Source organism: Dicentrarchus labrax, unplaced genomic scaffold (genome assembly GCF_905237075.1).
Source record: "Dicentrarchus labrax unplaced genomic scaffold, dlabrax2021, whole genome shotgun sequence".
Taxonomy (NCBI): Eukaryota; Metazoa; Chordata; class Actinopteri; family Moronidae; genus Dicentrarchus; species Dicentrarchus labrax.
The window spans coordinates 6,840,705-6,853,985 of NW_026136711.1; the positions used below are offsets into that span (position 1 = coordinate 6,840,705).

General features: G+C 40.0%; 2 protein-coding genes across 3 annotated transcripts in view; both read right to left on the reverse strand.

Annotated features, from left to right (window-relative positions):
• Positions 1–1,148: 1,148 nt before the first annotated feature.
• The window catches only part of LOC127371851 (zinc finger protein 679-like), a 395,275-nt gene continuing 383,142 nt past the window's right edge, over positions 1,149–13,281 (reverse strand). Inside the window, exon 3 of the transcript XR_007886461.1 lies at positions 1,149–2,098. The gene's annotated coding sequence lies outside the window, so the exon portion shown is untranslated. The remainder of the gene's footprint in view (positions 2,099–13,281) is intronic.
• The window catches only part of lhfpl4a (LHFPL tetraspan subfamily member 4a), a 47,208-nt gene continuing 38,589 nt past the window's right edge, over positions 4,663–13,281 (reverse strand). For both annotated transcript variants that reach the window (XM_051415051.1, XM_051415052.1), the window contains one exon: positions 4,663–11,636. In XM_051415051.1, the coding sequence (XP_051271011.1) occupies positions 11,583–11,636 (54 nt within the window). In that variant the 3' untranslated portion in view covers positions 4,663–11,582. The remainder of the gene's footprint in view (positions 11,637–13,281) is intronic.

A 13,281-nucleotide genomic window follows, 5' to 3' on the forward strand; every position in this document is an offset into this window, starting at 1 on the left:
TTCACTTAAATGAATGAAATACCAAGATATAGGCCTATTGTATATTTTAAACATTTTCTTATACCCCTTCAAATCAAGAAGGCCTCGTACCTCCCCGTGAAGTTCCTAACCCCTCCCAACCCCAAGTCTGAGGTTGAGAACCACAGATTCAGATCACCTTTTGCACATTTCCCTTTTCCCCAATTCATTTTGGCTGAATGTTGAAATTCCTCTGGGTTGATTGGAGGATTATTCAGATCACCTGTTGCACAGTGTGTGGGGGCAGACTCCTCAACAATGACTTAGAGCAGCTTGGTGATCCCCCTCTTGGGTAGTCAGGGTGTGACAACGCCCCTTCTTTAGGGCATCTGATAACAGACTGCATCATACCTGTGCCTTGATGCAAGGTGGAGGGCTAAAAGTATGCAGGAGATCATTAATAGTATTTTAGTACTTACTACTTATGTATGTGTGTGTGTGTGTGTGTGTGTGTGTGTGTGTGTGTGTGTGTGTTTGGATTGGCCCTGAAATTTGCATGTTTGATGAAAACATTTGCATGGACAAACAGTGTTTGCTCCTCATGTTGGCAATGCAAGTACTTGTGTGTCTGTGTTGCTTAATTTGCCAGCCACTGAGGTTGCAGCTTGGTTCTACCTTCTAAGATCAGTATAATAAATGTATTCCCCAGTAATCATCTCTTCTGCAGAGAATAATCTAGTCTGATACATCAGTCATGCACTAAATCCTGCCTTCATGAAAGTTATAATGTGCAGTTTGAACCAGTTCTAGAAAGGTGTGTATGATGATTTTGGGGGAAGTTTGTACTGCTGTTGAACTGTAGTGTATTATACAGAGAGGTGTTCTGTTATTTCCTTTGCACATTGATATAAATGGGATAGACAAAATATTAATGTTTGTATAGAAAGGAAAAGATGACAAATGTAAAATGAAAACTCTTTTTGAGGACATCCATAAGTGGTAAATCCAGACCTGTGGCCAGACCCTGCTGTCTTCATCTTGACCTTCGACTTGGATAATTTGTGCGTGACGTCCCGCCTGGCTCCCTGGTTGCTCACCTGAAAGGTCACAAGGGCTCTTTGAGTTGTAAAGACAGGCAGCAGACAGACAGACAGACAGAGAGATGACAAAATGAGGGAGTGGGAGGCGGAGAGGACTGCGAGGCACATCACTAAGGATCTCTGTTATTATTCCCAATCCAGCCAGCAGTCTGGACATGCTGCTCCACAACAAAGAAAGCGCCAATCTCTTCTGACGTACAGTGCGGCCCGCTGCCCCCCGGCCATCTTTTAGCTGCTCTGTCATGGCTATAAATAGCGGCAGCTAGCGTGGGCTAACCGACTCAGGGGTGGAGAGATTTGTGCGGTGTGCCAGGAGATGTTTCCATGCGGTTTGGGTTACATACTAATATGTTTTCTAAAACAGCCTCTCTGAGCTTGGCATCCACTGATGGGAGGAAGGTTCATACTGAAATGGATACTGTTTATGTGTGTTGGTAGCTAGAGTCTGTACAGTGTTAGTTTCATGGTTATGCATTTGTATTTACTGTTTGTAGCATTGAATGAGTCAAACTTCTCAGACTACAACCACACTAAACTGACTTTTTCTCTCCGGTTCTCTTGTCCAGTTTATTTCTGAATATTCTGTCACCACTGAATTAATATGAAATTGCTGAACTCGCATTTTGGTGTGGATGGGGAAAACAGAGCTTTTGGAAAACAATGACGTAAGCCTATGGAAGCATTATCATTTTACACATATGTATGTGTTATTGAAAATGTAATAATCTATTTTGATTATGACCTGAGTGGTACAACAAATCAAGCCAAAATAAATATATTAGACCTTTTTCACAGCAGCCATTTTGACATGAAATAGTAGGGTAAACACAGGTGTTACCAATTCAATTTCATTTCAATTTCAATTAAATTTTATTTGTATAGCCCCAATTCATAACAGAAGTTATCTCAGGACACTTTTCAAATAGAGCAGGTCTAGACCGAACTCTTTATAACATTATTTACAGAGACCCAACAGTACCACCATGAGCAAGCACTTGGCGACAAGGGCAAGGAAAAACTGCCTGTTAAGAGGCAGAAACCTAGGACAGATCCTTTGGCTCTAGGTGGGTGGTCGTCTGTCTCGACCAGTTGGGGTGAGAGAGAGAGAGAGAGAGAGAGAGAGACAGACAGACAGACAGAGACAGAGAGAGAGAAGAGAGAGAGAGAGAGAGAGAAAGAGAGAGAGAGAGAGAGAGGTAAAGACAGAAGGACAGAGAAAGAGACAGACAGACAGTTGCACAGCAACAACAGTAGCAACGACTACACTAATAGTAGTGACTGATGATGATGAACATGAAGAAGATGATGACGATGGGGGACAATGAGCAGTGATTTTGAGTAATAATAGCGACTGTAGTAATAATAATAATAATAATAATAATAACAATAATATCACTGATATTAGCAGTGGCAGTCAAGCAGGACCATGGCAGGAGGCTCCACCAGGATCCATGAGAACCTGCGAGACGAGAAAGCACAAGAACTCCGGGGAAGAAGTGAATTAATGGAACATGAATGAGTGCAGAAAGGGAGGGAGAGGAAGAGAGGACCTCAGTGCACCATGGGAAATCCCCCAATAGTCTAGGCCTATAGCAGCATAACTAAGGGATGGTTCAGGACTCACCTGATCCAGCCCTAACTATAAGCTTTATCAAAGAGGAATGTCTTAAAGGGGAACTTTAGCAGATTTTTACCCTAGTCTTGATCATTAGAGGTCACCGAGTACTGTCGATAGGAAAAAGAATGAGCGGAATTGGTTCTAGCAAACTGGAGATCCTGCAGCTAATGGCCAGAGCTCCCAGTTAGTTATAATACACTTCTTGAGGGCATATCCTAAAGAATGCCTTTTGCTCCTCTTAACAGACACAAAATGCAATTAAAATGTCTGTGCAACATGATCAGGGCCCTTACGTGACAACAACATGCCTTTTCAACTCATACTGTTTTTCCACCGCTCGCTTCACCGAAAGCCCAGAATAATCGATCACGGAGATAATGCCTTCATGACGAAAAAAAGTTTATTTACCCCTCAAAAATGCTTCCACCGCAACACGCCGCCTTTGTTTACTCCAGAGAACAGCTGATCCCGCTAATGCCGGCCGGCGTAGTGGCCAGAGCAGCTGATATACCACCTGAACTCTGGAGGAAAACACACCGGGGATGCAGAGGAGGGAAGCAACGTCGGGGAACGAGAGGAGGGTCGAGACGGGACGGGCTTATGGAGAGGGTCCCTTAGCAACAAAATGGACGAGCTAACAGGGCTGACACGGAGCCACCCAGAGTACCTTGAGTGCAGTCTGATGTGTTTCACTGAGACATGGCTGCACAGGGACATTATGGACCAGATCGTCTCCGTGGATGACTTCCACACCGTCCGGGCTGAAGTCCCGTGGGATTTCACTTGTTGCAGGGAAACGCAGAAGAAGAAATTGTTGCAGGAAGTGTGCAAATCGGAGAGTAGTGTGTGAAGACATTTTTGAGGGGTAAATAAACTTTTTTTCGTCGTGAAGGCATTATCTCTGTGATTGATTATTCTGGGCTTTCGGTGAAGCGAGCGGTGGAAAAACAGGTAGGCGACAGTACTGTTTTGTACGGTTTCTGCACAACGTATGAGTTGAAAAGGCATGTTGGTGTCACGTAAGGGCCCTGATCATGTTGCACAGACATTTTAATTGCATGTTGTGTCTGTTAAGAGGAGCAAAAGGCACTCTTTAGGATATGCCCTCAAGAAGTGTATTATAACTAACTGGGAGCTCTGGCCATTAGCTGCAGGATCTCCAGTTTGCTAGAACCAATTCCGCTCATTGTTTTTCCTATCGACAGTACTCGGTGACCTACAGTGATCAAGACTAGGGTAAAAATCTGCCGAAGTTCCCCTTTAAGCCTACTCTTGAATGTGGAGAGGGTGTCTGCCTCCGAACAACGACTGGAGGCTGGTTACCAAAGACAGTGATTAAGGTACCGTTCCATTTAGATCAAACAGGGTTAGGGGCTGCAGTCGAATAGTAAAAAAATGACGTCCTATGTCCTTTCCTCAACACTTTTCCTTGACCTCAGTGGAAAACATCATGAGGTCAGGAAAGATGTGAAGGAGAACTCATGAGGACTTAGGAAAAGAACCGCAGGGGTTCTGTCTTAAAAATTGACTGTGGTAGAACATTTCTCTACAAAGGTCCAACTGCAGAGGTCATAAAGTCATTTGGTCATTCTTGCTCTTTTTGTTACTTATTGAACATTTTGCATTCAGACAACAAATAGCACGAACAGCTATTTAAGCTAAAGTTTAAAATGAAAACAAATCAATCTGCTGCTAAAAAGTGGGTGGGATACTATTATTATTATATTATATATATATACATATATATATATATATATATATATATTATATATATATATATATATATATATATATATATGTATATATATAGGCAGCAAGTGAACATTTTGTCCTCAAAGTTGATGTTAGAGGATATGAGCGACTTTGACAAGGGCCACATTGTGATGGCTAGACGACTGGGTCAGAGCATCAGCATGGAACGCTGTGATGGAATACATGTCTGTGTTAATAAAAACTGAAAATGTGGAATTAAATAGGTAGACAATATTAATAGTCAATCAGTTTATTCATTTTCTTGTTAAAACAACACCAATGGTGAGAAAGTGGTGTATGACTGCCATGCTGAACTCTCCTTAGACAATCCTGAACAAACATCACAGCATCCCATAACCAGTAAAATAACATTACAGCAACTGCAGAAAAGCATGTCAAATAAAATAAAACACACTGAAAAAGCACTGCAATAGCAAATTGGAGTCAAAAATAAAAGTACACTTTCCATATCTTTCTTTGGCACAACTGAATAACAGTGTCGGGGAAGAAAGCCAAATATTTGTGAGCAGAATTAAAACGCTACTGAGAGAGGAGACAGCCGTGAGCTGGGCCCTGACTCACTCAGAAGGACTAACCACCACTGATGAAGCCTAATGGTTTGCACTAATGATCCCACCAACCAAAAAATACACAGCGTGATCCCCAGATCACTCAAAACATCCTTCATACCAGATTCCATATGTAATTCTGCAGTGTGCAGTTATAAGTACAACAGTAGAACTAAATCCTTCTTATTACTACAAATAGACTAGTGGTTAGTCTTGTTGTGAAAGTGGTCCCAAATGATTTTGTCAAATGACAAAAAGGATCATATTATAGCCTGTAACTGTAGGAAATTGGAGCATGGAAGTTAATTCTTGGCTTTTGGGAAGAGGACCATGAGACGGTTGAAAGCTTGAGCTCAACGGTTCGTCGCAGTAAAGTCACTGGGTGCTGCAACAAAATGCTGGAGTGTATCCTTTAAATTGAATAAAATCATGTCAATATCAGGGTTAGGTTCAGATTACTGAACTTGCTTAAAGCCTATATGTGCAAAACGTACTGCTACTACAAGTTGCACTACAACACCAGCAGCTCAGAACTAACAAATGGTTACTACTGCCCCAGACTCCATTGACAAAACCAATAATTTTACCATAGAAAACAGTCCACTGGATACAAACAAAATAAAACTCACCAAAACCTTTGTTCGTCTTTCCACAATTTCCAACAATCACCAATGCTAGTTTGTTAGATGTGACAATATTGCAAGGCGGCAACGTAATCCTTGGGGACAAATCTTTAAAGTATGTCCACTAAAAGTGCTTGTTTTTGCTACTGACAGGCTTGTTGATTGTTATTCTAACTATATTGTAACGCTGGTTACTCTTAGTGTTAACTATAAACTTGATATTTACTGTATTCAAACTACCTTTGGGTCGTTGGTAAAGCAAGAGCACGGGGACAACTTCATCTATGTTACTTGATCTACTTTAATGTCCGCTTCCACAGTAGGACAACTAAACATCAGCAACAAAAAGTGAACACCTCACTACAGAGATCCATTTTATAGTTTAAGAGTAAGATTTTAGTTTAACCAGAAACATATATCTCTATTGCTCACCACCAGACTCCATTGACAAAAACAATCATTTTACCTTGCAGATCATTGTTTCTGTTTCTGCAAAATAGAAACCTTTTGAAACATATTTTGAAGGGTTACTGAACCATGTGGAATTCATCCCACTGGACTCGTTTGGGTATTTGTTTAGCAAAACAATGAGAAAATGTGACATTCTTTCAGTGCCATGTCTTTCAGGTTGGTAAAATGGCTGGATGACAAGGAAGGAACATTTTATATTGAGTAAGAAATTTCCATTATGCAGTAATGTGAATAGCTATGATATATTCTGATGTTAATGTGCGTTGGCAAATTTAGAGAGAAATAGAGAGAAAAGAAGTTGCTTTGCAGTGTAGTTTATCTGAGGACACCATCAAACTGAACAACAAAAAATATGTTTGAAATGTATGATTATTTCCATGTCCTTCCATGCTTTTGAAATATATAACAAAAGTATGTCATTCTCAAAAATCACATAACAGCTGTCCAGCTGGGGTCATGAGAATTTCAGGACTTTAAATTAGGGGCATGGCTCAGAAAATGACTTAGAACTGACTAGATGGGAACATTTAAAACAGTCAAAAAGAAGAACTGTATGTTGTGTATCATGCTGAGATAAAGTGCTGTAAGGGATACACATTGCCATTTACTCAGTACTGCATGTTGGACTTCAGTATTTATTGTGCTTGGCTACATGTGGAAAAGAAACGAAAGAGATTTTATTTGTGTCGATCAGAATTTCAGTGCTTAAAGAAATTCTTTATTCAAAAATATTCTTTAAAAGAAGTTAACTTTAAAAAAAGTACTGTTGAAATCACATGTGATCGCTGTATTTTAAACTCCATTTAAATTCTCATTTAAAGCAGCAGTAGGTCATTTTACATGAGACAGATAATCTCAATAAATTAATTGCTAAAAACTTTCACTATATATAATCATTAAATATGATTTTGACATGTTTGACACAATTTATTAGATTAATGAAGTTAACATTATTTGTGTAAAGCTGCATTTTTCAGTCTCACTTTTAAACGTGTTTTTGGGAAATTTGTATTGATCATGCTACAAAAGGAACCTGACATGGATCCAATACAGATTTTCCTTAATATGCTTCTTAGCATTTGTTTTGCCAGTTTGTACCTAAAATAGCATAAATTGCATTTTAAATGGTTTTAAAAAGGTCTTAAATTTAACCTGTTGAAACCTGCAGAAACTCTGTTTATTCACATTATTGCGGAAAAACAGCTTTTGTGCCTGCGGTGCCAAAAAGTTAAAATTTGTTGCCCTTTGACCCGAGCTGCACAGATAATCATTGTTGAGCACAGCTTGAACTGAAAAGTGGTTTCTGATTCTCCAGAACAAACTGACCTCATACTGAGACCAGACAAAGAAGATATTGGATGCAGCTACCAGATTTATTACAAAGATTGATTTCTGAGTCTCAGAAATGTGGCGATCTGCTGCTAGCCACATTAGCACTGTAGTTTAGGTCCGGAGGAGTAAATACTGCTGGCCCGGTATCGGCAGACAAATTCAAATTAGAATGTTGGCGTTATTAAGTGCAGCAGACTGAACCACTCCACTCCCTCCCACTGTACAAAAATGAAGCCAAAATATCCTGAATACGGTGGCTGCCATCTTTCGCCATTTCGAGACAGAGTCTGTGTACTAGTGATCGGGGTTTAGTGACATATCGAGATCCCGCCCATATCAGCTGACTCAATCGCAAACAGGGCTCAGCTGTCAATCATGACATGAAACCCCCTTTCAGCTTCAAATAACTCATTAACACCAAACTTGTCAGAGAAATTAACACTCAGCCTCCAAAGGATGATTTAGATGCTTTTGCGTCACTGTTAGAGAGCTGTCATGTCGCCCATCTTTATATATGTCCAAGAGATAGACCTACAATCAATCAGAGAAACATGTGACTATTCAAATCTGGACTGGTGATGCTGCTCTGTCAATCATATAAAACCCGCCCCATAATCATTTAGGTTGTGATTTGCACAGATCCAGGATGGGTGGAATTCAGTTTGAATGGGAGGGGGGCCAAACGCCTCTGCCAGAATAAATGTCCCAAGCGTCTGGTTCTCAGGCTAACATACTGTGGCGAACAACACTTTTCCACTGTAATGTGAATACGCCTTTAGCCATGAAGCTACCAAACCAAGTGAAGGCATAACAAAAAGCTGCCTTGCACCCTACTTTCTGCATTTGTTCCCACCTGCTTGGCGCCAACTTGCAGCTCAGTGCTGTTTGATTGGTTCTGTACTTTCTTCCTCCAGATTTGTGTGTCACAGCACAATCTGAATTGAGAAAAGTACATTTAAAACTGTAGCTGAAGGTAGAATGAAATGAGGATCACATTTGGGCCATTCTGGCTTTGTTTCCAGCCTTTGCATTTAATTGTGCAACTCAATGTCAAATTCAAATGTATGTATTTGAAAGCACTGATCTGGCTCCATAGAGAGGGTCCTGTGTGGAATCAGAGCAGGGACAGCACACAGTGTGTGATGCCTGTTGCCTTGATGAGTCTGTCCTGGGGTCTGCCCTCTCAGCTCTGTGCTCTTCAGCTGGTGGGCCTGGATAGTGCAGCTGACTGCCTGTTGGACCGAACGGAGTCCGAGCCCCGCCGGGCGTATACAGGAAGCCTCATCTTTTGCAAGCCTGAGATAGATGCAGCATGCAGGGCCTTTCCTGGTGGCCAACATACAAACCAAACCCGGTGGACTGGAGCAGAACTGAACACGACGAGTGAGTTTAGAGGGAGGAAACACGCTTTAAAAACACAAAGAAAAGACAATGTACAGCCTGGTATCACCAAACGGTGTATGAATAACACACCAATGTCTGAACGCCTTTTTTGCTTTTTGTGTGTCATTTCTTGCCATTTGCACTGACTTATATTGTGCAGTGATGCCATGTCATTTTACACATGAATGTCATAGAGACAAAAATGTAAGGTGACATAGTATAAAGCAGTGGTTCCCAACCTGGGAGTCGTGACATCCACTATGGGTCACCAAAGCTTCATGGGCGGTTGCAAGGCCTTGATTTTCAGGTATGCTAGGAAATGTAAAAAATATACATAGTAGGCCTATATCTCTTTTGTTAATTAAGTAAATTGTCTAATAGAACAATGGTCAAGTTCAGGGACAAGAAAATAATGAATTGTCAAAAAAGATGAAAAGAAGTGATTAAAAAACAAACAAACAAACAGAAACAAAGTTCCCTAAACAGGAAATAATCTGCTTCAAATACAGTTACTGGGTTCACTGTTTGGGTTCATTGTACAGTTTTGAATATAATATGAAATATCCATCAAATATGTCACTAAGTCAGTTTACTGAATGATAGAAAAGAGGTCCCTTAGGGAACAAGGCTGGGAACCACTGAATTAACAGGTTGTTCCCTGCCTCCATTACCTTCTGCCATTCCCCTTGCTTCATTCTATTGTTCGTACCAGAGCTTAAGGATCCAAATAGTACCTGTTTCTTTTTTTTTTTTTGCAGTTTGATCAACCATTACCTCGAGTTTACAGTCTGTAAAAATGCACTTTTTCTTCCTTATTTGCTTCTCTAATGCTTCCACCATTTATCCTCAAAACGTATCTATATGCTGATCCTTCATATGCAAATCAGGCAACTGGGGGTGTGTTTCAAGTCATTTATAGTAAATTGTGGGAAAGGTCAGAAGGCTCGTGCAGGTGCTCACAATTTCAGGATGATTGAGATATATGAGGGAAAAACATGTGGGAACAGATTGCATATGCATGTTTCCTGTTTTGTGTGTACACAGATTTCTACACATAGTTTTATTTATCTGGCCCCTGGTCTCTCATTTAGACCTGCCTTTATTTGTCAAAATGTGGAGCCACACCACGCCAGTAAAGTGGAACTGCTTTTAATTGGGACCCTCCTTTTAAAGAACATTTTACCATACACGATGGCTGTAAAATGTTTTTATATTGTATGTTCTGCTGACAGTAGAAAAAGCAAGTAAAAACACACTGTGATATACCATCATTGCCACCCAGCTCTATGTTGTTTTTCCTTGCTGTATTGTTTAACGTCTTTCACTTATGTTATCTACATAACTTCAGTAATGTACATATTTTAAAGCAAACCATAAGTTTTGTTGCCTAAACCTAACCATACTGCAAACCATTTCACAAAGTCACGAGTACTGTCACCGTGCCAACAAAGGCCACCTGACTTTGTCCTTTTCCTTCATGTCAAAAAATGCATCATCTCTAATGGCGTTAAATGACACACGAAAAGCTTAACTTGTGTAGACTCCTTAAAGGACCAGTGTAGGATTTAGTAGCATTTAGTGGCAGATTGCCACACCTTCGCCTCACTCTCTCCTTCCAAGTGTGTAGGAGAAAAAACAAATGGCGCAATCTCGAGCCAGTGTTTGGTTTGTCTGCTCTGGGCTACTGTAGAAACATGGCGGACTCTGTAGAAGAGAACACACTCCCTCTGTAGATAAAACAGCTCATTCTAAGGTAACAAAAATACAACTATTCTTATTTTCAGGTGATTATATACTAGTGAAAACATACCTATGAATATTATATTCCAGTTCTGACAATAGATCCTCCTAAATGGACTGAATCCACTGGACCTTTAAATGTGGCGTGCTATTTATACTCCATCCCATGATATTATGTTGGAATGTAGTGAAAAGTGAAGGAATGAAATGGTTAGGGACAGAAAGGACATTTCTCTGCCTCTCAGCTTGTCCTTTAACAGTGGAGTGGACTGGAGGATGACTGGTGGCTCAAAATTACACAGGGTTATGAAACAAGTGGAATCCAAGCTTTGTTTTTCATGACAATGAAGCACGCTGTACTATTCCACAGCTTAAAGGGATGTTTCATGTATTGGGGCAAATAAAAGAAAGCTTAAAAGAGTCTCTTTTTACCCTGTTTCCATAGAAACATCTCATTTACATACATGTTTTATTTTTGTTCTTCCTGGGATCAGACCTTGTCATATACAAAGAGCAGTTGAAAATTGGCCTGAAAAAGACTTGAAAATTCCACTGTTGCTGTACAAAATTATCTTTTTTCCTTGTTCTTTTTTTTGTTTTTGTTATGTCAGAAGTAGCACCTGTGTGCTTTTACATACGCACTTTATAATGTTACTTTTAAAGCTGGAAATAGCTTTTCACCACTCAATAAAAATATGTATATTTTCATAGAATACTCCCACTGCAAGCATTATTATCATTATCAATAAGTTTGTTATAACAACGTTATGAGACAGTAACACTGTACGTTATTAATGATGGTATCCCAGAGTTTGATAAAGCTCATACTTCCTCTGAGGATGTATCTCCTCCAACAGACAGAGTTTGCCTTTGTTAGGTGATTCCAATTCTGTCCTGTTTTACAAACTGCTGGGCTCTGGCCTCCAAGCCCAGATCAAGTGTTTAACCTGAAGAGCGTAGGAGAGGAGAGGAGAAGCAAGAGAAGGACAGCTGGTGGAGGGAGGGAGGGAACTGGAAAAGAAGGAAAGGGAGGGCCTCAGTGGAACCGCTGGACTCCAAATCTTGGATCCTTGGTGTCCCGGATTTCGATCTGGAGAAGGAACAGAGAGAGAAGAGAGAGATGTCTTCAGGACAGCTACAGCAGAGAAAAATACATCCACGTGGCTGGTCAGGAGAGAGAAAAGAGGGGATAACACAGGAGGGCCAGGACTCATTCTGTTAACTCATTTCAACACTGACAAACACTGAGTTGTGTTTTAGGAAGAGACAAATGTCACAAATGCATAAGAACCCCTCCAGACATGTATTACAACATATACAAATAGTCTGTCTGGAACATGTGTGTCTATCTAATACGTTTTTTCTGCAAAAAAAAGTATAAATTTCCACTATTATAAAATCAATCTCCTCCTTCTACCTCATTAAAACTTCCAGAATCTCTGAATATGCAAATGTTGTTGATTTCTAAAGTTTCCCTGCTGGACGTAGATGAATGTGAAAATATCCTAGTTAGTTAAAAGGAGTAAGTTAAAATTTGAGTTGATCGTTTAAATACTAGTAAAAAGCCTTTGTATTTTTACATTTACTGGGAACTAGAATCAGACCTGTCTCCTACTTGGCTCTAATTGCTTGCTTTCGTTCAGGGAATTCTGATCTTTCCTCAACTTAAAGCATGCTTTAGCAGATACTGTCAAAGAAACTCTGCTCTTTAGGCCCTTTTGAGCCTTTTGTTTTAGAGAAATACTCTGTTACAAGTAAAAGACCTGCATTCAAATACAGTATCAGAATCAGAATCAGAATCAGAAATACTTTAATAATCCCAGGGGGAAATTATTTCATTTAAATAAAGTATAGTATAGTATAAACCAGTATTACCATCAAAATATAAATCATCTTACATTGTTGGATTATAGTTACTGATGCATTCATGTATTCAACACTGGAGTAGAAGTATAAAGCAACAGAAAATGGACAGTATAGTGCAAGTACCTCTAAATTGTATGTACTACAAGGAGTTGTGACAGTCTCACTTTAATACTGATGCCTCTATATGACCTTCATAAACAAACAAAACCATCAGAGAGAAGATTGGATATTTCTGTTATTCTTAATGCCTGCCACGGGTCGGATTCCCCTTGAAATCAATGAAAGGAGGCAGTAGAAACACGAGGGGCTTTAAGTACAGTACTTTCTTAAATGTACTTACTTCCCACCACTGCTAGGATGCAGAAAAACACCAAAGCAAATATCAGCTCATCCACTACCTTTTAGATCTGTTTTGGTCTTCACCATTGACAATGTATAATTCGTGGACAGAGCTTCCAGGTCTGTGAAGTGAAACCAAAGTGGAAGTGTCTTACAAAAAGGTATTAACTGTCTTAAACAGTTTCCCAATGGGTTTATGGTCTCAATCTCTAGTTTTAGTCTTCTTCCATACAGCATGATGTTCATTTAGTAAATGATGGTCCCATTTACAGTAAAACAGACCATAAAGCAGGGTATGCTTTAGGGCGGAGCTAGCTTGTGATTAACACGCACCAAACTCAGATCAAACTGTCAAACTAGGCAGTGCTGATCAAAGATGGATCCAGATTCTGTTACTGTGTTGACTATTTCTCGCCTCAAATCTTTTCAGAAACATTTTTTGTGTACTGTTTATCTGGAATACGAGAATGTGTATGATGCTCTTGTTTGCCAATGAGAACAGCTCAACTTGCAGTACGTCATCGTTGCTT